Source organism: Anser cygnoides, chromosome Z (assembly GCF_040182565.1).
Source record: "Anser cygnoides isolate HZ-2024a breed goose chromosome Z, Taihu_goose_T2T_genome, whole genome shotgun sequence".
In the NCBI taxonomy this organism is placed as follows: domain Eukaryota; kingdom Metazoa; phylum Chordata; class Aves; order Anseriformes; family Anatidae; genus Anser; species Anser cygnoides.
The window spans coordinates 17181152-17207274 of record NC_089912.1 but is presented as its reverse complement, the minus strand read 5'-3'; the positions used below and the strand labels follow the sequence as shown (position 1 = coordinate 17207274).

At 40.6% G+C, this 26123-nt stretch overlaps 1 protein-coding gene and 1 long non-coding RNA gene across 4 annotated transcripts in view; one reads left to right on the top strand and one right to left on the bottom strand.

Moving 5' to 3' along the window:
* Positions 1-296: 296 nt before the first annotated feature.
* LOC106040215 (uncharacterized) lies at positions 297-11154 on the bottom strand. Its single transcript, XR_010827985.1, has 2 exons — positions 8887-11154; positions 297-6583 (listed from the first exon to the last, which is right to left on the bottom strand). It is a non-coding gene; the product is annotated as an uncharacterized lncRNA (long non-coding RNA).
* A 21-nt stretch (positions 11155-11175) lies between these two features.
* The window catches only part of MTAP (methylthioadenosine phosphorylase), a 38094-nt gene continuing 23146 nt past the window's right edge, over positions 11176-26123 (top strand). For 2 of the 3 annotated variants that reach the window (XM_013187930.3, XM_066989057.1), the window contains exons 1-2: positions 11176-11286; positions 16364-16450. In XM_013187930.3, the coding sequence (XP_013043384.1) occupies positions 11263-11286; positions 16364-16450 (111 nt within the window). In that variant the 5' untranslated portion in view covers positions 11176-11262. Of the gene's footprint in view, positions 11287-11490; positions 11908-16363; positions 16451-26123 lie in introns of those variants that run through there. The other variant, XM_048051766.2, reaches the window with a different exon arrangement.

Below are 26123 nucleotides of genomic sequence, written 5' to 3'. Positions count from 1 at the left end.
GGTCAGGCTGGGTGTTAGGGAAAGGTTCTGCACCCAGAGGGTGGTCGGGCACTGGGACAGGATCCCTGGGGAAGTGGTCACAGCACCAAGCCTGCTGGAATTCAAGAAGCATTTCTACAATATTCTCAGGCACATGGTCTGATTTTGGGGTGGTGCTATGTGGAGCCAGAAGATCGACTTGAAGATCCTTGCAGGTGCCTTCCAACTCAGGATATTCTATGATTCTGTGATTCTATGTTATTTTGTCATGGTGGAATAAATAAATAAATAAATAAATAAATAAATAAAAACTGAAATAACTCAACACAACATATGAATCAATTTAATTTTCAGAAAAAAAAACATATTCCTCAAGAAGATTTTTTATACTTGTTTTCCTGCTCAAGCATTAGCACAAATTAACTGTTTCTATGCACATTTATGAATAATAATTTCTTACATTTCAAGAACCTTTATCAGCCAATACTAATTAGTCAGCCTAACAGTGGGTAAATGTTCTATTTAGCACACTACTGCAATATTTTGACATACCTGAAAGTTGATTATATAAACAGCATATTTAAGAGGGTTGTCAACGCTATTTCTTCAGCCTAGTTGGAAAAGAAGGATGTGTAATAAGAAGTATTTGCCAGGCTGGAAGGGCCACTCAAATGATGCCAGGTGAGTTTGCTGAATGACTGTCAGAGAACTATTTATTTTGACAGAGCATGACAAAATATGAACACAGCATTAACTCAGAATGATAAAGTTGCAAGAAATTGTTCCAGTGAATAATCCAAACTAAAGCTTACTCCAGTACAGATTTTCTCAGAGAAAATTTGCTGTGCATATGTATTTGCCCCTGTACTGACAGAACGTTGGCAGTAGCAGTAACACAATGACATGAAATAGTTACAACAGGACTGCTGCTTTTCTCAGTATTTCTGGCTTCCCCTCCCTGGCCCTCAAAAAGTCAAAGAGCAGAGATGGAAGAATTCATGAGGCAAATTGGTAAGACAGAATTAGATGGGGTAAATCCTTAGCCTAGAAACAAAGTATAACGAGAAGAATTTATGAATATATGATCTAAGTTTTACAAAGAACGAGAAGGTAAAAAGTACAAAAAGGTAGAAAATGTGATATTAAAAAAAAATGGCAGGAAAAGAAGTAAATCCACAGTTCTTGTGCCCAATGATAAACTTTTTTGTCCAGGTATATCTTAGCTTGTGGTTTAAAGGAACAAGAAATGAGTATTCTAGAGTTCTCATTTCCTTTCATGTTGACCATTCAGATCGACATGGATAAACAGAGATGGAAATGATTACTGCTGTTGAGAAAGGGTTAAGAGAAAATGGACTGCAAGCATATCACTAAAGCTGAACCTGATCAACAGGTCCATTCTCTCAAATCAGTTATCCTCCTTCTTAGTGATGAGCATGCATGCATGTCTTAATATGTTTTAACTTGTTCAAACACCTATAGGTGCATTTAAAAAAACACATCTCAGCTGCTTCTTGACCAGAACATAACTAACTGAAAAATAAAACTAACCATCTACATAGCAAAAATACCAGACCCTGGCTCTCAGTACATTTCAGAAGGATTTTCTGTTTGATAATACAAGGACATGTTTTTATCTGTTAACTTTGGAAGAAGAGGTAGGAAAGAGGGCAGTATTAGCTGGTTCTGTCTTCTGCACAGCTGTATGTTCTTCCCATATCTTAGAGGAACTAGACTTTCCCAGCAAGTATTGGACATACTTGACCATTCTGCTATTGTGTGTATCTGTACTCATTTGTCATGCCACCTCCCATTAACTTCTGATACTACTGTCCAATGTTGGTCCAATCCAAGTCGGCCAGATGTCTCAAAGAATCTTTCCTCCATAGTCATTCTCTTCTGTGTTTCACATAAAAAGCTATTATCTTGAGGCCAACTTCACTTACAAGTCTAGGACACAGCTGTTAATAATACCAAAGATGAAGGAGCACTTACTGCTGGCTTTCAGATGGGCTTGAAGCTATTCTGTTCACACTGAGCCAGTAGCTCTTTGCCAAGAGCTTTTACAATTCCCTGCTTCCCTCCTGCCATACTTTTTAATTAACACCTTTTTCATAACAATAGTAAGCAGCACATTCAGGCCATCACTCAATGATTCTATACCTATGCTACACAGGATATCAGTGTAGCCCATACAACAGTTTCTGTTTATTTTGTTATTCTGTCAATCTTTCTTTATTCTGCTTGTCAACTTTCCTTCCCACTATTCAAGTGAGTCATGGGATCCTGCAATCAGTTGTAGTGTAAGCAGTTTTCCTACATACTTCTTGTAAGCGGGTTCCTCTGAAGCCCCACCAAAGGCAAGGACTTTGTTTTCTAAAGAGGGCACTGAGAATTACTTTAAATGTCTCTTCATGTAGCAGCTGAAGAATGCTAGCTCCATAATGCATCCTCCAGCAATATTTTTTCTTTTAGTTTCTATCCAAATCCATAAACTGTGGTATATCCTGTTTCAGCCATGCCAAAAAGCGCTCTTCACCCATGTTATCTCTCAGACTGTACATCATCTCTTAATTTTCCACAAATCCAAACCACAGGCCCACTGCAAACAACCCTTCAGGGCCTTGCAGTATGTCTATGCAGTACAGTGTTTCTTCTAGACTCTGTGCTTTTTCTTCATGGCAGGACTATCAACATAAAAAGCTGCAGGGTTTTACAGCGCTAAATGCTTTTGATAATTTGCTGAAGCTGGTTAAATTCAAATGATTTGATAAAACAAAACAAACCAGTTATTTCAGCATAACCCTTCCCTTTCTTCATCCAAATATTTGTATTAAATGCTTAAAGAGCAATTATTTAAGAAGAGAATGTTTTAAAATAAATCTACTCTTATTGAATCAGAAAACAGGAAAAAAAGACATTTTGAGAAGCACAGTGGTGACTCAACAGGACTCATGAGCCTGCTAAACAGTTCATTCTATCCATGTTTTTGCAGACACCTAAAATTATGCCTCTTTCATTTCACTTAGGCTGATTAATTCTTGAGATGATTGTGTTCTTCTGCAGCTTTCCTTCTGCTCCCCACAGTTGATTAAGAATTCTCTGAAGGCATTAAAATTCAAGTCTGTTCTTAAGCATTGCCCTGAGGAAAGTTGGGAAAACTTTAACAAAGTCCTTCTCTTAAACAGAGAGGCTGAGCTGTTGGGAGGGTGGAAGGACAATGAGTGCATAGTAGCACCAGGATGAATTCTTAATGTAAATTTGCTCAAAACTAGGGTTTGGACCAGCATAATTAGTTGTTGCTTGTGGGAGTGTGTTACCTGCAACTTACTCCATGGCTGTGGGAAAGAAGATGGAGTTGGGAGTCAGGAGACATGAATCCTGTTTCTGTATTTTCATTGCTCAAATAGCTTCAGTTGCTTCTGTTTCTGTCTCATTTCCTCTTTGCCTGTTCAGATCTGTTCTCTGAAGAAGAGACCATCTCAATACATATTGTACAGTAGCAAAGCACTGTCCTTATAGTTAACAGCTCTTTTGCCTGTCTACATTAAAGATTTTTCCTTGTTGCTGTTGGTGGCTACTGCAAGTAATAGTGTCAGAAGAGAGACAACCTGGACAGTAATATTCCAGTTAACTCTGTTCTACTTACTACAGCTGCTAAAAACTATAGCAAGTGATGTTGATCTCAGGATCTTACCTTACAGGTAAAGAAATATCTTAAATCTTGCTCAAAACCGAACAGTAAAAATCAGAGACACTTTTTCACAGATTAAATTTCAGCCTCTGACACCTCCTCCTGTCACATGAGCACCTGATGGAGCTTCCCTGTTATGTACAAACTGTAGTTTTCCTTGTGCCTGAGTCTGGGCAAGACTCAGACACCTGGGCAGTGATTTCTGAGGGTGCACCTCTTTGTTCTCTTGAGAGGGTGGGACACAGAGAATTCTCCTGGAAAAAGGCTTTTGGGGAAATTCTTTCCTTTCTCTTTCAGATGCAAATGTACCAGAAGTACTGCCTGAGATTTCACCGCCCTCCTGCTCAGCTTTGCCCTAAGACTCAACCTGTAACAGTGACAATTTATAAGTTACTCCATGAGCTCTGGGTGACATCTCTCTTGGCATTCAGAACACTTTGATGTCATTATGAAGTGCACAGCTCTCCCATTAATGAGAGGATTACCCAGGTGGAAACCTTGAGCACCAGCTGAGGTCTTCAGTATTTAACACCCTGACCTCTTTCTTTATCAAGCCTTTAGCCTATCATCTATAAGTAGTTTTCCCATCTCACTTGGCTGTTGTTAGGAGAAATACATTTAAAATATGGCATGTATCTCAACTGTAATAAGGTGAACTACATGTACTTAACAGATAACAGCAAACATGAACTCTTTGTTCAAAGCAATTCCCCATTTACTAAGCTGGACAGTAAGATGTCCTTTGATTCAGGGATTTTATTTCACTTCTCTTACCACAGTATACCAATTATTCTACAATGAGGCCAACTAAACTATATATATGCTTTTAAGTACCTCTTAAGCTCCTGTCCTGGTTTCTACTGTGTGATGCTTGGCTACCTGCTGGGTTAAACCACAACAGTTTCACTCTAAATATTTTACAATAGTTACTGAATTAAACTCTTTTTTAAGTTGTAACCTTCTTAGTTCAAGAATGTTATATTATTTTGGAAGATGGTAAAAAAAAGGAGAAACGTAAAACCCCTCTTTTTCAGGTAACATCCATGGGCCTAATATTAAATTGCTATTCAGAGCTGGATAACAAGCTAGATGACATACACATCAAGGCTTAACTGGTGTTGCCACATAGGCTACTTTAGGAAAAAAAAAAAAAAAAAGCATCTCATGGAAGGAAAATGAGTTATTTTGCTGCTGGGGTAAATCACATTACTGAAGGACTTAAGCTGTACTTGAAAAAGGCTTACATGAAAGAGTTATGGGTTGCTTTGACACATCATAGCCAGACGTTGGCTAGAAGCACCAACAAACTTCAGAACAATGCATTAACCACCCATGTACCTACTCACCTCTACAGAGGTGAGACCCCCAGGCCAGGTGTCCAAACACAGAGAAACGGGACTGTGAGTCCACTTAACAGGAGCAGGTAGAGACATGACTGAGGTGAAGACTTGGTCCCGATCCCACTGCTCACGGGCTGCAGCAAGGCTGTGTGGGGCATGCAGTAACTGGTTGATGCATTAGTCCAACAGTGCATATACCTGTCTGCCTGCAGCGAGGAGGAAGTGGGGAGCAGCCTGAGTCAGACACTTTGAGTCATGATGCCTCCCAGGTTCAGTCCCCTGGTGGTGCGGTTTACAATCATCAGGACTGAACTTTCAGTCATCAGTCACACAGCAGTTCTGCCTGAGCAGAGCCAAGGAGGACAATGTCAAGATGCAATCAAGCCTCAGTTATGTGTATGAAAATCCATTTACAGTTCACAGAACTCCACCTCAACACAGACTAATGGAAATTTTATGTCAGCTATTTCCATTCTTCCCCTTTTAATTTTCGCATGATTGATGTAGAATTAAAGTTGATGTACATGTTTAAAATAAAATTTTAAAAGTAGAAGCATGTGGTAGGTCAGAGCCATGCAAGTTCCAGCAGAGCCATAGGGGGAGACAGCTCATCCTGTAGCTAACTGCACTAATTTCATAAGCACTTCAGTGAACAGGTGATAAGGATGCATTAATGTACTGAATGCATGAAAACTAACTGGCATGGAGGCAGTATTAGGAAGAAGCACTCGGTTCCCTAACTCTAGTAGACCAACATGCTTATTAACTGAAATAACACTCATGTTCTGTAATCACTTCTGACATCTTCTGGGGTTCCCCTTTTTCTCTATGGCATCACCAAAGAGCAAGACTCAGCTTGGGACACTAAGGCCATGCAATACAGTTAGGAAGACAAGCATGATGGCTTAATTACACATTTTACACACATTTTATTTTCTGAATGCATACACATTGCCTTGTATCGTCTCAAATGTATGCACATTTTATTTTCTGAGGCTACTTGTGTTACTAACTTCAAATGTCACAGTTCTGAACCCGATCATCTTGTCTTGCAGTAGTTTTTAAATACCTGATCTCATACAGTTTGCCTTTCTTTGCACAGAAGCTTTTCAAAATACTACATCAGTAAATGGCTTGAAAGCTTAAAAACTCTTCTCCTTTCACCTCCAAAAGAATTGGCAGAATTGCTGTCTGTGCACTGTGCTATCTTCTCTTCACTAAGGTTAGTGCAAAAGAAGCACTGAACAGCTTTAAAGCTCATTAAGTCAGGTTCTTGATGGTTCCTCCCTGAGGAAAAAAAAACATCATGTTATGGAAGGGATTTTATGGCATGCCTGTTTTGCTGAAATGGTCCCTGGGATATACATCCACATGTCGCAAATTAGGGAAAACCAACTGTTCATGTTGCAAAGGGTTGGAGCTATGCAAACTGTTGCAGTCCCGTAGCACAGTCAATGCAATGACAGCCATCTTCACTTCAGCTGTTGATGAAGGTTGTTTGACTTTCTCCAGTTAGCCTTTGGCAGACATGTTTTTGAGAGTTCACAGTGCTTTATGTTCCACAAGAGAGCTGTAAAAACAATAAACTCCAGGTTAGTAGATATTAATGAACAGCTGGAAACTAAAGCTTTCAAATACTCCTGAACAGGACGCTTGGATACTTCCATACAACAGCCTTGAAGATATTTATGCTTAAAAATGATTTGTCCTGACACCAAACACATATATTCCTTCTTCTCTGAAGTCAGTTGAAACCTTAAATGATTATTGTGAGACTGAGTTCAACAAACAGTAGACAAAGAAAACATAAAATGTAGATACAATGCACATGAGCAAGCCAGTTCCATATTAAGAGTACATGGTAAATATGGGCTTCCTCTTTAAGTCTTGGGTGCTATTCAGATAGAATGCCCTCCTTTCAATGTTTGTAATAGTCCATCATTGTTGAAATATATTGTGTGAATTTGCAGGGCAGAAACAACAAAGTCTGCTAGCAGTACAGCATAGTAGGAACTCTTGACACTGGGATCTATATGAATGAACATGAAAGGTAAACCTGTCTTGCCTGAGCCTTTATTTTCCCCGCTCCTTAACATCAGTGTTGTTTCTTCGAAGTCATATTAGCAAAAGCAATTTAAAGCTCAGCTATATGTACACATCACTATTATTTCTTTAGAGCAACTTTTGCAGTAATAAAAAATAGTAAGACTTTTTACCTTGATACGGTGTTTTTCATCTTCAAAGCACTTTCACAAATAAACTCTAGCTAATGTGAATACATGCTTAACACAGTTAAGGTTCATTATCATCATTATGACCTGCAGGAGGGTCAGTTTAAATTACTGAAATCTACAGAGTATTTGATGTCAGAAGAGACATTAAACTCAAGGGTCACTATGTCCTAATTTGAGGCCTGCAACATTAGACCCTCTCCTCTCAACCTTGGTTTGCACTGTGAAGAATTACCTTCTTACATGCAGACTGTTTTCTATATTTACCTAAATAATAAACTATTTGTGTAATTTAAGTACTTATTACACACAAAAAAAGGAATGTTACATTCAATTTGGCCAAGACTTCAAAACTCTGTCAAGCATACGGCCAAAACTGTTGGACAGCTGCAAAGATCTAAACTGTCAGACCTTACCATATTACTACTAGAATGAACCCTTGGTATTACTAAGGGTTTTCAGGTATTTACCACATACGGACCTTCACCACGATTCTCTTGAGGCATAAAAACAAAGAAACTTTACATCTTAGTCTGAAGAGCTTTCACCTGAATGTCTAAGTCATTGTGCATTTCCTTCAATTTTGTAAAACCGGAATGAAACTCCACTAAATTGCACATTTTTATTCAGATAAATGGGCTTGCATTCCATAATTTAGAATATGAAGTACAAAGCGCACCCTCTAGTAAAATACAGGTCTATCATTTCATTTCAAGAAGTTCTGAAATGTCATGAATGGAAATGTGAATTGAAACTCTAGCAATCCTGTAGCTTTTTAAAACCTTATGTCCAGCTGAGCATACATGTTCATGGTATTTTCCTGAGTAATACACTGTTGGTTTTGGTGGGGTGGTGTTTGATTACCTGCTTCTAACTGCAAATGTCTGCTGTAGAAAGCTCACTATTCACAATAATAAATGCTGGGTCAAGAACTTCTACAATATAGTTTACTGAACTGGATTCCATCTCTTAGTCCTATGAAAGGACTTCAAACTATTCAAAATTGAATTACCAAAAGCATATTGTCAACAGAAGTTGAAGCAATACAAAATATTTCTTTCACAAAGCACTATTTCCTACCTGTTACCGAACACTTAAAATATTACTGAACATTCTGAAGGTTCAAGCTAGGTTATCAGCTCGTTTAAGTAATGGAAATGCATTACTGTTGTGATGTAGCTGTTGGTTTACAGTGAGTTGACTTGAAGAAGTGCAAATTTTCATATATATATATATATATATATACACACACACACATTTTCCTTGCTGGTTCTCTCAACTGCAAAATTGAAATAAGCACTGTATTAAATCTGTAAAAGTTCTTAGTTTGTCTGGAAGAATACAGTGTTTCATATCCTTTTTCTGATTCTGAATATGGGCTGTCCACCCACTATTTGGAATGTGCCACAAACAGTAGCTCAGACTGGACATCTTCGAAAACTACATGTTATAAAGCTTTTTTTATGCTTCCAGCTCAAAATTTCTTAAGTATCTACATCATTACCAATTCAGCATGAGCAGAGTTTTCTGCTTGCTGTCCAGGTTTACATAGGTCATATACACAGCTTTATAAAGAGTAACACTCCTATAAAAAACACACAGCACTGACACTCCGCAAGTATGAAAATTGAAAGCTAGGTACCTCTGTGGACAGCTATAGTATTAAACTTCAGGCACTGGAACAGGCTCCATGGGAAGTGGTCACAGCTCCAAGCCTGTCAGAGAAACATTTGGACAACGCTCTTAGACATACTGTCTGATTTTGGGTGGTCCAGTGTGGAGTCAGGAGTTGGGCTTGATAATCCTTGAGGGTCTATACTTTTATATTTTATTCTTTTCATACTATTTAAACAGTGAGCTTTCATGGTCAAAAAGAAGCAGAAAAAAATACAGCACAAAAGCAAATGGATTGCATATATTTGTGGTAAAAAAGTGTACTGCAAGCCAACTTTTTGTAAGCAATTCAACATAGGAAAATCATACTAGAATTAAACAGGAGGAATTGCCAAAAATTATTCACTAAAAGATTCTGTGCAGTGGGAGTAAAGTAGAACACAGGGCTTCAACAGAAACACCAATCTACAGCGAGAAAAATAGGATAAACTTGTCTTATTACGGTACTATAACTGTACTGTGCTGCAGCAAAGAACTTATGTATCTTCACCCATCTCCTTCTTTCTGCCTTTGTTAAATTGTGATTTTACAAAGTCAATTCCTCATAAGTACAATCTCATGGTTTGAACTGTAGTGAAAAGTTTCCAGCATCTGAGACAAACATTTCACCTGTGTATGAAGATCTCTAATGTACCAAAGACAAAAGGATAAAATGTTTAAAGCTTACAAAAACAAACTCCAGCTGACACAAGTTCTGCACTAGCCTTAGTTATAAGGAATATCCTTCTTTTGCTATCCAGTGAACTGCCTCCCAGGTCTCAGCAGACTTCTCAGCTATGATACAATGCAGGATATATATTCTGAGTTTGCATTTATTAACAGGTATGTGGCATTTATTATGAAAGAGGTAGCACCTATAGGCATGTTAGAATGGTATGTCTGGGTGGCTGAGTCATCTCTGATAAAGCTGTTTTAAAGAAATAACAGGGCAAATACTTTTAAAATTAAGTACTTCCAATTAACAAGATACCATCTATTTTTGAAAGCCCTATGCCTCATATTTACACCTATGTTAAAAATGCATAAACACTTCAAAACAACTGATATTTCTCAAGATGGAAGTTTACATGTTTTGTTGAAATGTTCTCACATGTACAGATTTGTGGCAACAAGAATACCATAAATATGAAAATAGTCATTATTAAGATATAATGATAGAGCATTTAACTCACTTAAAGCTATGTTTAGCTTGGAGAGCTAAACACATGTACTATCTATATATATGTACCTCGGAAAGAAAACACTTTTTTTCAAAAACACGCTCAACTTTGTTCTCAGAATCATTTACGAATATTGAAAAGACCACACTTAATTTAAACCATAATGAGTCTTTAAATTATTTGCTTTTTAATTGAAAACAAATCTCTTCAACTCAGTATCAAATTGTATAAATTAGGAATAAGTTACAGATGGAATTTTTGGTCTTGTTTTATCATTTCTGGAAACCCAAGACCAATTACTATTTTCTGCTTCTCATCACTGCTATACAGGATGCTCCAGGGATTTCATGGTACTGTTTTCTCACATCCTCTGTTGACAAACTGAGGAACTTTGGGGGGAAGTCAAAGAAACCAGAGCGTCTCCAGGAACATGCTCTGTGATCTGGGTGAAATATGGACAGGCTGAAAGGTAATTTTCAAAAAGACCAAGTCAACACTTCGCATCTCTACCAGATCCTTCTATATATTAATTGATAAACTATTTTATTATACCACAACATACGTTGCATACTGTTTTCTGGAAATATAGCAAAGCTTAAAAAAAAGAAAAAGTATTTACTTATTAACAGATGCAGCATTACTCCATGTGCATACAGTGATGAAGATTCCTGGAAAGTCGCATGTAAACATGCCAACTAGAAGTACTAAAAAGAAAGCCACGCGGGCGTCCTCGCTGTGATTTCAGGAGGTATTTAGACATACCACTATTCTCATTGACTTAATAAAAGTGCCTCTACGGTAAAAGCTTTTAAAAATGTATTAAAACATTTACTTAGCTTGCATTTTAAGGACGTAACAATAATTGACAGCTCACAGACTGGATGATAGCGATGTTTGACGTGTGTGCCGGAGACATCCTGACGATGATGGGACCGGCTAAGCGTAGAACTCCGGCTTTGTCTTTAATGCTTATAGGAATGCTCCGAGATAAGGCGAAGACAGTACCTACTCGTGGAGAGCCAACCTGAAAAAAAAAAGAAAAAAAAAAAAAGAGAAAGAAAGAAAAAGAGAGAGAGAGAGAGAGAGAGAGAGAGAGGAAAGAAGTTGTGCTGCCCTCTAGCGTGGAGCGGGGCTGAGGCGCTACCCCGGGCCGCTCGGCGCCGCCCCCTCCCTCTTTGCGCAAGATGGCGGCCGGGGGCTCGGTGAAGGTGAGTTGTGGCGTGGCGTCACGGCGAGCTCGCGGAGGGGGAGGCGGCGTCCGGCTGCGGCCTGGCCGCCCGCCAGCCAGCCGTTGCCTCCAACCCCTCCCCTGGGGCTGACCGCGGAGCTGTGCGGAGCCGGGGAGGGAGCGGAGCGCGGGGCGGAGGGAGCTGCTCAGCCCCTCTCCATGCCCCCGTGGCGCGTCCCTGCCGGCCGCGAGCTCCGCCGCCATCGAGCTGCGCCGCCGCCTCCCGCTCCGCGCCGGGGGCGGCCCCGCGGCCCCTCAGTGGGCAGCGGAGCGCCGCGGTTCCCGCGCCCTTTTTATTTTTTGCCTTCTCCATTTGAAAATTAAAGACCATAGACACGCGGCAGGCCCCGCGGACCGCTCTGCGCCCCGGGATTTCCGACCCGGCTGATACCGAGAGGGCCGGGGGCGAAATGTGAAATTGCAGCAGCGTGCGCAGGCTCTGAAGTTGCAGTAAAAGTACTAAAAATCCGCTAAAACTGGCCCTCCTGTGCTCTTTAAAAATTGCTTGGAAAGGCTGTGGCTTGCATCAGAGATAAGGAAGACAGGCTGAAGCTCTGGATTTGAGTTTTGAATGAAACATTAATCCATTTTGTGAGATAACGTAAGTCTCCCATGTTATTTTTATAAATCAGTTGAAAACTGTCTTTCACCTTTTTATTTTACATAGATAGTGTATTCTTTTACCTTCTAGCTGCAACTGATCTCCAGCTTCGTCTTTATTCCCTTTTAAGTGAAACCCTTTTCAGTGTTACCCTGTCACTGTGCTCATCTCCCATGCCAAAAAATAGGAGAGAGGGATAAAGGAGTATTCAGTGTCTTTCAGTTGTCAGAAAAACTCGTCACTGATGGTGATGACATTTTTATTAGTGCTTAAAACCACTGCTAAATAAACAAATATGGACTGTGCACTGTCAATTTTCTGCCTGATGCTTGAACCGATGGGAGGAATTTTGCCAAACAGCAGATTATGGAAAGAATACACTTAAGTACAATTATTATTTAGATTCCCATAGAGAATTGCTTTTCATTTTCTAGTTACTGGTGAAATAAGTATCACAGTACTGGTGTGAAACTGTGATAAGTTTCATGTTTCTTGCTCCTCCTCACAATGTTTGAGCTGGATGATGCTATAGTAAAATACTTCATGTCTAGTACCACTGTAAAATTCCTGATAACATGTAAAAATTGATGGTAGCTATATCGCAGAATCACAGAATGTCAGGGATTGGAAGGGACCGTGAAAGATCATCTAGTCCAATCTCCCTGCCGGAGCAGGAACACCTAGATCATCAGGTCACGCAGGAACATGTCCAGGCGGGTTTTGAAAGTCTGCAGAGGAGGAGACTCCACCACCCCTCTGGACAGCCTGTTCCAGTGCTCTGTCACCGTCACCATGAAGAAGTTTCTTCTCATATTTAAGTGGAACCTCCTATGTTCCAGCTTGCATCCATTGCCTCTAGCTAAGGTTATGCCCTTGTCACCTTGTAGGATGCATTCTGGAATGGAGCATACAGTCTTTCGTCTTTCTGTTCTTGAGGTCCCTCCTAAAAGTGACTTTATCTGCCTTTTGAGGATTGGTGAAACTTATCTCACTGAACCAACTCCTCTTTGCCATGCCTTGCCTTCGGAGCCTGGGCTGCTCTGAAGACCTCAGCTCCCTTGGCAGGGTATCTCCTCGCTACACAGGAGCAGCTGCATTCCTTTTAATAATTCATTACAAGGTCCATAAAGCACAACTTAATACAGAATCAGGTTTTCTCCTGCTCCCACATGCAGCTGATATTCTTGGGGATTGTATTAACAGGAAGTAAAACAGATGAGTGTTCTTAACGACTCTTGTGAGACCCCACGTGGAGTCCTCCATTCAGCTCTGTGCCTCCCTGGAAGGGACAAGGACATGGACCTGTTACAGTGGGTCCAGAGGAGGGCCATGAGGATGGTCAGAGGCCTGGAGCACATCTCCTATGAAGACAGGCTGAGGGAGCTGGGGTTGTTAAGCCTGGAGAAGACAAGGCTCCAGGGAGACCTCATACCGGACTTCCACTGCCTAAAGGGGGCTACAGGAAAGCAGGGAGGGGACTCTTTGTCAGAGAGTGTGGTGATGGGACAAGGGGGAACGGCTTTAAACCAAAAGAGGGTAGATTTAGATTAGATATAGGGAGGAAATTCTTTACTGTGAGGGTGGTGAAGCACTGGACCAGGTTGCCCAGAAAAGCTGTGGATGCCCCATTCTTGGAATTGTTCAAGGCCCGGCTGGATGGGGCTTTGGGCAGCCTGATCTAGTAGAAGGTGTCCTTGCCCATGGCAGGGGGGTTGGAATTATGCTCAATGTCCAAGTGGAAATCAGTGATGAGTGGCGTTTCTCAGGGGTTGGTACTGGGACCAGCCCTGTTTAACATCTTCGATGGCTGTGTCGTGCAGTCAACACACTAGAGGGAAGGGACACCATCCAGAGAGACCTGGACAGGTTTGAGAGGTGGGCCTGTATGAACCTCATGAAGTTCAACAAGGCCAAGTGCAAGGTCCTGCATCTCAGTCGGGACAATCCCAAGCACAAATAAAGGCTCGGTGGAGAATGGATTGAGAGCAGCCCTGAGGAGAAGGAACTGGAGGAGTTGGTTCTTGAGAAGCTCAACATTAGCCAGCAATGTGTGCTTGCCGCCCAGACAGCCAGACATAGATGTGGTGCTTAGGGACGTAGTTTAATGGTAGGCTTGTCAGTGCTAAGTTAACAGTTGGACTTGATGATTTTAGAGGTTGTTTCCAACCTAAATGATTCTATCATTGTATGATCTTTAAAGTCTCTTCCAACCCAAACCATTCTATGGTTCTATGATTCTAAAACAGTTGAAAATTAATGTTTATGTGATATAGCTATAGCTCGTATCTCCAGCACTTCACTGTTTTCCTTTCACTTTGTCAGACATAAAAATTCATTTGCTTGTACATATTCTCAATCTGAAATCACAAGGCACTAATAAAGCAAGAAAGTGTAATACCAAACTAAAACTAGTTAAGTTACTGAAGTTTTTGTTTTGTTTTGTTTTGTTTTGCTTTTATCTAGAATCAAGAAAAAAAGAAGTCACCATTTTGATCCTGGCTTATGTTATTGTAGTATCTTCAGTGTTTACTGCATACATGCACGAGCATTATTACGGATGGTCTTTTCTAGATTTTGAGAATTGAGACTGTTGCACATTTTTATATGATTCTTAAGGCAAAAAAATGTTCATCATAAAATTTATATATGTTTCAGGATTTTCTTGAGCAACCTCATTCTAACATTTAATCTGAATGTTTGTGATAAATAAGCAACGTGAAGACCACACAATACTACCAGAAACAGTGATCTGTCTTCCCTAACATTCAAATACGTTCAGGGTTGGAGGCTGGATTTTTATTTTCCTTTGCACTACTCATCAGGTTCCACAAGGGGGTAGCAAAAGGAAATAAGAGATGTTATAATGTAAACGACTTGCATATTGGCGTTTGCACTATCTGCTGTGGACAGCTTTCTCTAGGAAGTGTTTGACTGTTTGACTTGTAACAAAGCCAAACGGTCTCTGGTTTTTTGAAACTAAACTCTTGAATAGGATAGGATGGAATGGAATGGAATGGAATGGTTGATTTAGAAGGGACCTTTAAAGATTATCAGCTCCAGCTGCCTGACCTCTTGAGGGGTACCCAAAAGTAAAATCATGTTATTGAGAGCATTATCCAAACATCTCTTGACCAATGGCAGGCGTAGTGCACCAACCACCCCTCTAGGAAGCCTATTCCAGTGTCTAACCACCCTAACAGTACCAAAATGTTTCCTCATGCCCTGCCTGAACCTTCCCTGGTGCAGCTGTGTGCTGTTTTCACGTCTTTTCATCGCTCACGAGGGAACAGAGACCAGCACCTCCCTCGCTGCCTCACCTCCTCAGGAAGCTTCAGAGAGCAGCACGGTCACCTCTTGGCCTCCTTTTCTCCAGACTAGATGAGGCAAGTGTCCTCAGCCTGTCCTCACAGACCATGCCCTTCAGCCTTTTGCCAGCTTTATTGCCCTCTTCTGGACGCTTTGAAGGGCCTCAACATACCTTTTGTGTTGCAGAAACCAGTACTGCACACAATATTCAAGGTGAGGGCGCACCAACGCTCAATACAGCGGGAGGATCACCTCTTTCCATTTCATTTAAAAAAAAAAAAAAAGGAAAAAATGGAGTTACTTCAAAAGATGTCATTAAAGAAGTAGGAAAAGCAGAAGTCTGTTAATGTTTCTTCTTAGGGAAAGGTTGCATGTAGAAGGAAGTCTGGCCCCCGCACATCTACACAGGAGAGAATTTTTGCTGGGGCTGTGGGCAAACAATGGATGAGTATTTGTGCATTGTTACATACCAGAATAATTGTATATATTCAAAGAAACCCAGCAGTGCTCACAGCAGTTGACATTGTCAACAGATTCTTTGTATTTCACTTACGAAGATGCTGCTGAGCTGTCCCCCTTTTCAGAAGATGTACTGAAACTATGTACAGAAGCAGGGAAGTTCCTAGGTCTTCACAAGTCAACAGAAAAACTCTCTTATGTTTTGGAAGAAAAAGGGAGGTTCATAATTTTGTTTGTACAATAGTATGTAGTAGTGACTGGTATTCAGTATAGTAGTTATATACAGGACTGTTTCTCCCTGTGGAAACAAGATGCCTGTGTTCTATCATGCTTTACACAGGTATTTCTCACTCATTAGAGGCATTCCCAGAAAACACCGTTCATTTTCATATTGGGAATAAATGATGAATTGGCAAATCTTTGCGCGTTTTCCATGGCTTTTTAAATTTTGTACCTTTAAAGAGGACAATCGTAGCATATGAAATTGACAAGTTAAATACAACTGTTTAAAATCAATTGGTTTAAATTTCCTTTCTGGGAAACTGTGCTGGGCGTGTAATATTATATTGATCCATGGTCTAGCCCCATCTCAAGCAGGAAATACATTTTGTAGCTGCCTAGGTAATTTTTCAAATATGTTGTTAAATGGAGCATAACTTCAAGAAGGCTAATATGTACTTTTCTGTCTAAGATTGGAATTATCGGTGGAACTGGCCTGGATGATCCAGATATCTTAGAAGGAAGAACAGAAAAATATGTTGATACTCCTTATGGCAAGGTCTGTATAACCTGCTCTGTTACTACTAAGACTTCCTCCCATTTTTAAGATGTTTGTGTGCTTGAAAAATTGTCAGACTAGGCTTCTGTGCTAAGTGGATGTATAACAGAGGTGCAGTCACAAGACTGTATTTCTTTTTAATGGCTATGTATTGTGTGATTCTAAGTTTGTAGAAACAAGATCTTACAAAAATGATAATGTGTAAAGGAGAATATACCTCTTCTCCTTTGTACATTGGATGAATTTACAAACTCAGTCCTGAATTTGCAGCCAAGAGGGATAAACCCTGTCTTTCAAATTTGTGCAATTGTGTGTCATGTATTATATTTCAGGTAGCTCCAGGAACCTTCCTAACTTGCAGAAAACTGTCCTTTGAGGTATATGGGCCACCATTTTCCTGTTATCCCTGAATTACACCTTATACACCAGTGCTTTCCTTACAGTCATGCTTACAACCACATCACTTGAAACATTTTAAAATGGAGCTTGAAGGCCGTTTATGTGGCATGGTATTCATGATAACCTCTCCTTTGTGTTGCTTCAGCCCTTTTCCTCAGCAAAGGGGAGTGGAGGCTAGGTATATTGTTCTATACACAGTGCTTAGTGTGGTATGAAGGACGTAGAAACTGGCAAGATGAAGGACAAGAGAGAGTTTTATGGGCAGGAAGTCAAGGAGGAGAGAGGTTCCAGTTGACACAGGAAGTTTATAGAAGATCTGAATCTCAGTTATTCTGCAATGTCGTAAGACCAGAGTAGTCCAACTGCTTTAGAATTGCCATGAGAATCACGTCTTATGAAATATACCAGCATAAGCTAATGTACATACAATAAAACATCTGGCATATAGCAGCAAGAGTCATTTTATGGATAGAAGCTGGCCAAAAAGTTCATCTCTGTGGCCTGTGGTTGAAAATTTGAATTTGTGCCTCTATTCAAAATGGTTTAAGGGGGAAATTGGAGTGGAAGGGGTTTGTGTGTGTACAGTTCAAGAAGGGGAAGGAGATAAAGGTCAAGGTAGGAAAAAATGTCAGAAAAATACATTTAATTTTTCCACCATCCTGCAGAATTTGCTAACAAACTGCAAGAGAATAAAGGAGACTCCCCTGCTCTGTTTTCTTTATCCTGCTGCCCAAATGTATCCAGTGTTGATACGAAGCAGGATCCACAAGCTAAACCAAACCAATTGCCATTTAATTTCTTATTTTTGGAAGCTCCTGGATGGTCACAGCATGGCTGTTTCTGCAGACTATTCAAAAGCAAAAATATTGCTACCCCTGTAGCAGATAAGGCTTGAAGCCTTTGTCCAAGAAATATGAAATGCTCTCCTCTCTCACAGATCAGAGGTTCAGATGAGAGGTATGGGCACAGCAGCAGTGCAGCCTTTTAGGAGGCTGTTCTGTGACAACACTTGGATGCAACAAGATTTGAGTGGCCCGAATTCTGGAGTGCTGTAGGTGACCCCCACAGTAGGGCTTAGTCTTACAGAGTTGAACAGGAGTACTTGCAGGATGGATCTTACACGGGAGAGTGGAAAAAACTTCCTCAGTCCTGCATCTTTTGTCAATATGAAGGGCTTGTAAAATTTCATTTAGGGTGTAAATTTAGCTGCTGTGTTTTTCTCTGTTCTTCACAGAAGCAACATGGATGGGGGAAATTAGGTCTTGGTTGGCTGTTGTAGTTTGTGAGGTACCTTGATCAATGAACTTGCTATGTCTGAGCTTGTGCATTATGCATTCAGCATAGGCTCACTTTAAAAAGGCTTGTCACTGTTCTGCCTCTTTTTATGTGCATGTGTTGTGTTTTTTTTTTTAAACCGAGGAGCTGTCATAGCAGGAACGCATGTGTGAATTTCAGATACAGTTGTCAGCTAACTTGGACTCTTACGCTGACCTCCCGAGTGGGAAACTGAACAACTTCACAGGACTTCCATATCCGCAAAAGGGAGCACAGTCAAACAGCGAGTATTTATCCTCATCCTTGCTGGCCTGCCTCTCTTCTCTCTGCCTGTAGATCTGAACTCATGCCATTGGTATGATAGTTGTTTCATGTAGTCAGACTTCTGCAGAGAACCATGTTAACTTCAGTGTTTGCACTTCTTGTCTTCATGGAACAACTGGTGGATAAGCCTTATGTTAAGAAGTGCAGGGCTTAGGCCACAAGGTACAGCTGGCATATGGTGCAATGCGTAGGTCAAGTTGCTTCACTTAAAATGAAGCAGAATCAAACCTGAGAAGTGTAATTTCTGAATTAATGTTTGCTCATTTTGCTGCTGAGACTTTTTAACATTCAGCAAGGAGGTGCTACACAGCCTGCTTCTCTTGTTTTAGAGCAACAGATAGCAGAGAAACAGCTGTCATTGCAGAATGCAAAATGGAAAATGAAAACCTTTTTTTTTTTTTTTAATAAGTATGCTTGGAAAAGTGTAGAAGCCTGTGGTTTAGTTTAGTATTTTTTTCTGAAGCGTGTCTTCTTCCTGATCGCTATTGAAATAAAACCAAATTGTTTTTTGTTTTTTTTTTTCTGCCATAAGGATGTTTTTTCGTAGAGCCTTGACAACAATGAAGAGTGCCTGAAATTTTAAGAAGTAAAGCACTTAATCTAAACAAACACTTCAGACCTTTGTGGTCTTTTACCTGCTGAGAGAATCAAGATACAAACATCTTTCATTTAGTTTAAGTAAAACTAGGAAGAACAACAGTGAATATTTAAATGTCAAAACGAAAATGGAAAGCGTAGTTAAAAATGTATGTCCATTTCTTTCCACCCTGTAAAAATGTAAAGTGTACAATTCCACCCTCCTTAAATGTTGTTATTTAATTGTTGAGTTTCTTGGCAAGAACACTGGAAAAAGTCTTTTTGCTGAAAACCTTCCTGGTGGTGACATTCCTTGACACCTTTGACATTTTCAAATGGCAAAATATTACTTTGAAGATGCTTTTTTACTTTTAGAAGCAGAATGTCTTTCATTTTATTTAAATAGATTTGTTGAACAAAGCCTTCTGCTTTGGTTTTCTAAAATCATAAGAATCATTTAAAAAACAAGTGGGGATGATTTTGTTTCTTCAGAAATCTGGAGAAGTTTCTGAAAAAGGAAGATAGTACAAGAATTCTTACAGTTCTGTATATCAATGTTGGTCCGCCTCTGATCTTTCAAGTTAAGTCAGTAATATTGGTGGAAATGTAGTAAATTAGTTTCATAAAAAATAATACAATTACACCTGTTAATATTCCAGCCTTCTCTTCTCCCTTTTCTGCTTCCATCATTCCTATTGTATAAAAAATTGGGATGAAAAGTCAGTGTTCTCTGGAAAATACCCCAAAACCTTTTGGTATTCTATCTCCAGGTATGGACAATACTGTTCTCTCAGAGAGCAAGAAAATTGCTTGCAACAGCATTTATCCTCAGCATCTTATTGTGAAGCTACTAATTAAACTTACTTTTTTCAGATTATACTTTCAGTTAGATTGTTCTACTTTCTGGATGTTAGAACTTGGTTCTGAAACACCTTTCCCCAAATCAGCAAATGGTCTTCCTGTTCTAGAAACTTCTATAAAGCATGTGTTTCCCCCCCACTGCCTCTTTTTTTTTTTTTTTTTTCAAGGGTATATCTGGCTAACAAAGCAGGTTTCTTTTCTGACCTGTATATGAGCTCTGTGTGCTTGCGTCAGGAAAACCAGACTATGTAACATAGCACTAAAGCTCCTCTTCTGCCTCTCCTCTATCTGTGTGCATCGTTTGGTTCATAAACTTGATTGCAGGTTAAATGAAGATTTGGAAAATCTGAGATACTTTTTCTCTTTCAAGTTTTCCATGTGTGTGTTTATGCTGTTTTCTGTTCCATCTTGCTTCTGAGGTTAAGCCAAAATAAAAATGAATTCTGTCGACACCACATAAACCATACTTTATGCATATTTATGTTGTAGTCAGAGGGGATTTGTTTAAATTGTTTGTTACTGTCATAACTTAGGGTTAACTGTGTAGGATTCCTTGCTTCCTTTTCTGTTTTGCAACACTGAGTAATATATATCTGACTTGGATTTTGTGGAAGGGGGAAGTAGTTTAATAATTCACATGCATATTTAAATTACATTTATGTTTGAGAACTTTTTATTGGGCCTTTTATTAAATCCTGTTTTGAAAATACTATATTAGAGGTTTAAATTCAGATCGTTCCATTGGAACTTTTTAATATTTTATCAGCGTTTCAAAGCTTTGAAGTACATATGAGATAATATTGCAGAGGTATAGCACTGGAAAGATCTTGTGGGGGAAAAAGAGCGGAACTGAAGCATACACTAGCTCTGTTAAGTAGTTAACACACAGTTTGAAATTTCTGTGTCTTTCACTTCCTTGTAACTTTGTATGTGCTGATTTATCCTTATCTCCTTTCTGGATGCACTATTTGCAAACTCCTTTCTTAATCTGTCATTTATCAGTGCATTCTTTGTTCCAGATGTTCCATTTTCCTCATCATGTTTCTCACTTCCATAGGCAAGACGAGCCTTCAGGCAATCGCCTGGAAGATGCCCTCAGTCTGTTCTATAGAAATCTGTAACATGGCCAGCTTGAAGCCTTTTGAAGTGGCTAGGAAGGCAGCAGATAGGGAAGGACACCTTGGATGCTGTGACTGTTGGATTTAAAAGCTGTTGCATTCTTGCTGCGGCAGGTGGTGTATGTGAATATTCAGTAGAGTTCCATGACACAAATGAATATCAAATAGGAGTTAAATTGTACTTTTTTCCCCCAGGTATTTTGGAAATTGATAGAAACTTGAATCTGTCACTTGCAATAAACTTGAATCTGTCACTTCTGAAGGAAATGATCCATGATCTTTGTTTTTCACTTGGTGATCTTTATTTTTCATTTCAAGAGGAGGCCAGGAATTTCCACTGAAGTCCTCTTTAGTTTTTAAGGATATTTTTGTATTCTGCTGTGACCTAAGTTGCTTGCTTACTACTTCACACAGCAAATCTTCTTCTGGGCTTCCTAAACAAAACAAACAGACTCAAAAACCAAAACCCTAAATGCTAATTATTGTGAACTGTCATTGTTAAGGAATGTCATAAGAGCAAAATGCCTTGACAACTAGACAGTAAGCCTTTCTCCCTGTTCAGAAAGTGTACTTTTATAGCCATATTTGGTTCAGAAGAATATGCATAAAGTAAGGTATATAGGTTAAATTTAAATGTCAACAGCTTAACATTAAATATGGACATCTTAAAAAGTCAGAATACACTATAATTCTGAAAATAACTTTTTGGAATATTCCTTTTATTTAAAAAAAAAAAAAGGTAAACGTGCATCTGGCAGAATTTAAATCTAGGTGATTCAGTAAATGCTTTGAAGAAATCCTACATTAAAAATGACCCAAAATAGCTGCACAGTAGGAAGTAGAAAGTGTTGTTCTTATTAGAAATAAAGATCTCTAATATGCAGCTATATGGGACTCATATATTAGTTTTTTATTCTATGTCTCTGCACATTTTCACATGTGTAGTAGAATTAACAGCTGTAAATGAGAATTGAAATTTTATAGCTAGTGTTAAAAAAAAAAAATGATACTAAGTAGTAGGCAACAGACATTTCTAAATGTGAATGTGTGAGTTCTCCCAGACTTTTACGAGTTTGTGATCAGTAAATATATTGTAATTTTGTTAACAACTATTTCAGCTTTAAATCCCAGGAAGGAGAGACTGGCGCAGTGTCTTCCAACATACTTACAGTTTCTGGTACACAGGTTCTGGTACTTACAGGTTCTGGTAAATAGCAAAAGTAAGTGCAGTTCTGAACTGGACAGGAGAAGCAACACATCCAACTGCACCAATGTTCAGCAGCAATGCAGTTCAGCATCTAATGAAACAGAGGCCTTACATTTTTTAACAAAAAGTTTTGAAGATGGGAAGCGAGAAGCACCGCACATTTCAGAACCCTGATGTGTATAGCCTGGGAGCAGACTCCACCCGCGAAGTCAGGAGCTCAGAGAACTAGTCCTGACTCTCCCCTTGCCTCTTCTGCACACAGAGGTTTTGATCAAACAAATGAAAAACTCTTCTCCAAGGTGTCAAGGTAGGAGCTCCCTCCTCATTTTGGCCAAATTCTTACTGCTGGACAGACCTTCATGCTCCTTCCTTTGGCCCAAAGCATCTGCATATGTTTGTTTTGTAACTTCAAAGAAAACACAACAAAGCTTGTTTTATTAACAGCCAATAGACACTTCAAAGTAAAAATGTGGCTGAGAAATTAATCATTCTGGAACTCCAAAGTGAGATTTATTATTGTTCCAAAGCTAATAAAGAAATGAACCAGAAGCTAGCTGCATGAATCACTCTTAAAAAATAAAGTCAGATCTTCAATGACTACAGTATGTGTGTTGGTAAAATGAATTGCAATCATCTAATTTTCTTCCTTTACATTTAAAATAATGTTACTGTTGTTCCTTAGCTTCTCAATGGCCTGGGGAAAGTGTTTCCCTTCAGCAGAGAAGGTCTTGTCTGATAACGCTTTCCCAGATTACGGAAAAGGTTCTTCTTCCCCACTCTTCCTATATTTTTTTTGAGTCTAAAAATCCAAATGAACTTCCTCTGAGGAAATACCTACTTTCAGTATTTACCAGGTCATTGTCTCGGGAAACTGGTTCTGATGGGAATGCAAATGCAGGGACATGGCATTAACATTTGCTCAGTTGAGTTACAAGTGGGGTGGTGTTACACCTAGGGGATTACATTCATAGATTCCATGTGGAATTTTTTCCAGTTCCTCCCAGTGCACAATTTGCCAGTAGGAAAATGTGGCCAGCTCCAGATGCAGTACCAGGTGTTCATTTTTAAAGAACCGTTGCTGCAACTTGCTGCTCCAGGGGCTGGTCCCCATCTACAAGATGTCCTCTGCCTGCTCCTGCGCCCGCAGCCTCCATGACCACACGCTACTGGCAAACAAAGCCTGTTTCACACGTAGGACTGTGGCCAGAGAGGAGCCCACAGGAGCCCTGCTGTGTTTTCTCAGACCATCAGCTTGTTTTTGGGCCTGGCTGAGCAGGGATGCTGCTTGCCCAGCAGTGTGGCCGTACGGCCTGCATTGTCCTCAGTCCCTTTCAACTTCTTCCAGGTTACTGTCGTGGTCTTACAACTGTTTTTACTGATGAGTATATTATATTATTTCCTCAAACTATATAGCACCTAAATTTTCACTAGGCAGAACAGCTTGGTCTTTGCTAAGTTACTTGTACAGAAGATATGTTTTCCCCTAAGGGCTGGTAGGGCTCAGCTTCTGGTACTCAATGCTTGTCAACGCATTAAAGTGTCTTTGAACGCTTCTGTTCTCCTTGGCTTTATTTTCAAGCACAAAACCTCCAACTAGAAATAAATGATAGCTTTGCAGTGCAGGGATAAATTGCTTGGACAAAAAAGTTACAGTGATTTCAAAGGGAAATTCAAACATCAGCATCAAATCTCAAGACACTTTTGAAAGGGTTTCCTGTTTTTCCAGTCCTTTAGGGGTGGTGAGTTCATGCAGAGCTTGCTGAGAGGTTGCTTGCACGAGGAGAGCAGCTTGTGGCAGTAATGGCATGTCTGCAAGCAGCAGAATTGGTAACAGAAACTGAGCTGAGAGCAGGCTTCTTGCCTCAAATCACATGCCAAAACCACACAAGAGCTTCAAACACGTCAGCTTCCAGAAGATGGAGCTGCCCTTCTTAGCAGCCTGCATCAAGGGACATTTCCAGTGCAGAGGGCTGCTCAGTAGAAGACTCGGGAACAGCACTCGTTTTTCATATGATGGTCCTTCCCCAGGCTGCAGAGTGGTGTGCTGTGTTTGCATGTGTTGCTGCTTTGGACCTGGGCTGAGCAAAGATGGTGATTTCAGCCCAAAGAGATTAAGTGATTGTTGAGGAATTTATATATTGCTGTCCTGTGTAAATGAAGACCAGAGGAAAAAAATATTCTTACAGCTACAAGTTGCTTCTGCAAACGTGAGGGAATACAGTGCTGGGCAGTACTATGCAGCCTCCTCCAAATGTTGCTGCAAAGCAGGAGATGGACTCCTTGTGACACCCAGGCAAGCGCATCCTGCTGCAGTGATCTGCTTCAACCTGGGTCCCCCACGGGCAGCAGCTCCTGCCAGGTCACCTGCTCCTGCATGGTCTCCTCTTCACGGGCTACAGGTCCGGCCTGGAATCTGCTCTGGTGGGGGTCTTTCACAGGCCACAGCCTCCGTCAGTGCAGAACCACCTGCTCCACCAGGGGCTCCTCCACGGGCCGCAGCGTGGAACCCTGCTCCACTGTGGTACTCCATGGGCTGCAGGGGGACAGCCTGCTTCACCATGGTCCTCACCACAGGCTGCAGGGGACTTCTGCTCCGGTGCCTGGGGCACCTCTCCCCCTCCTTCTTCACTGACCTTGGTGCCTGCAAGGCTGTTTCTCATTCCTCTCACTCTCCCAGCGTTGTTTTTTTTTCCCATGTCTAAAATATGCTTTCACAGAGGCGCAAACAACATCACTTATTGGCTCAGCTCTGGTCAGCAGTGGGGCCCTTACCTAACATGGGGCAGCTTCTAGATTCTTCTCACAGAAGCCACCCCTGTGGCCCCCTGCTACCAAAACCTTGCCATGTAAACCCACTAGAGTGCTACAAGGATGGTGATGGGTCTGGAGGGGAAGACGTATGAGGCTGAAGTCACTTGGTTTGCTCAGCCCAGAGCAGAGGAGGCTGAGGAGAGGCCTCATGGCAGCCTGCAGCTCCCTCACGAGGGGAGCAGAGTGGCAGGCACTGAGCTCTGCTCTGAGGATAGGACAGGACATGGTCACAGCACCAAGCCTGACAGAGTTCAAGAAGTGTTTGAACAATGCTCTCAGACACATGGTCTGATTTTTAGATGGTCCTGTGTGGAGCCAGGAGTTGGACTTGAAGATCCTTGTGGGTCCCTTCCAACTCAGGATATTCTGTTATTCTATGAATACAACCCACAGAACAGTTCATTTGCTGCAGTGACAATTGATGACTTGGGATTGCCCACTGTAGGGCATGTGTCCCAGCTGGGCAGCTACAAACAAGATGCTGTAGCTTCGTGGCTGGTTGGCTACTCAGGGGGAACACGTTGTCCTACAGCTGTGAGAGGAAAGTGCATTTCATCTCTTGGTCCCTAGACTAACCAAATGCAATGCTGCTTCTGCAGTTAGTGTACAAGAAGTTCTCTGCCATATCATAGTTCACTTCCAAAAGGGAGGACTCTATGCAGCAGGGAAGAGGGAGTTTGTTGGGAAGTGTGGGGAGCAGAAGAAAGGATTGGAGGAGTCTGAAACATGAGAATGAGCTTGGTAGAAAGGTGACAGAGAAATGAATGGGGAATGTTACGGTAAGGGACAGATTAAAGCAATTTCTGTTGGGGGGGGTCTTTCTGTAGGAAATGACACCTTTTTAGTATAAACCAACCAAAGTTTGCAAAGGACAGTGATAACTGATTTAAAGGCAACATGCTCATGATTCTTTTTCATGTTAATTCTGCTCTGTTTGAAATTACTGTTTCAAAGTATTTGAAAGTATGAGTGTTTCAAAGTACTATTTCAAACCTCAAAGTGGGTGCTTGCAGTTATTGTTAGTATGAACACAGAAACAGTGTGAGGATCCTGGCTGATCTTCCAGTTCTACGCTTGTACTAATCTGCCACATCAAATCACA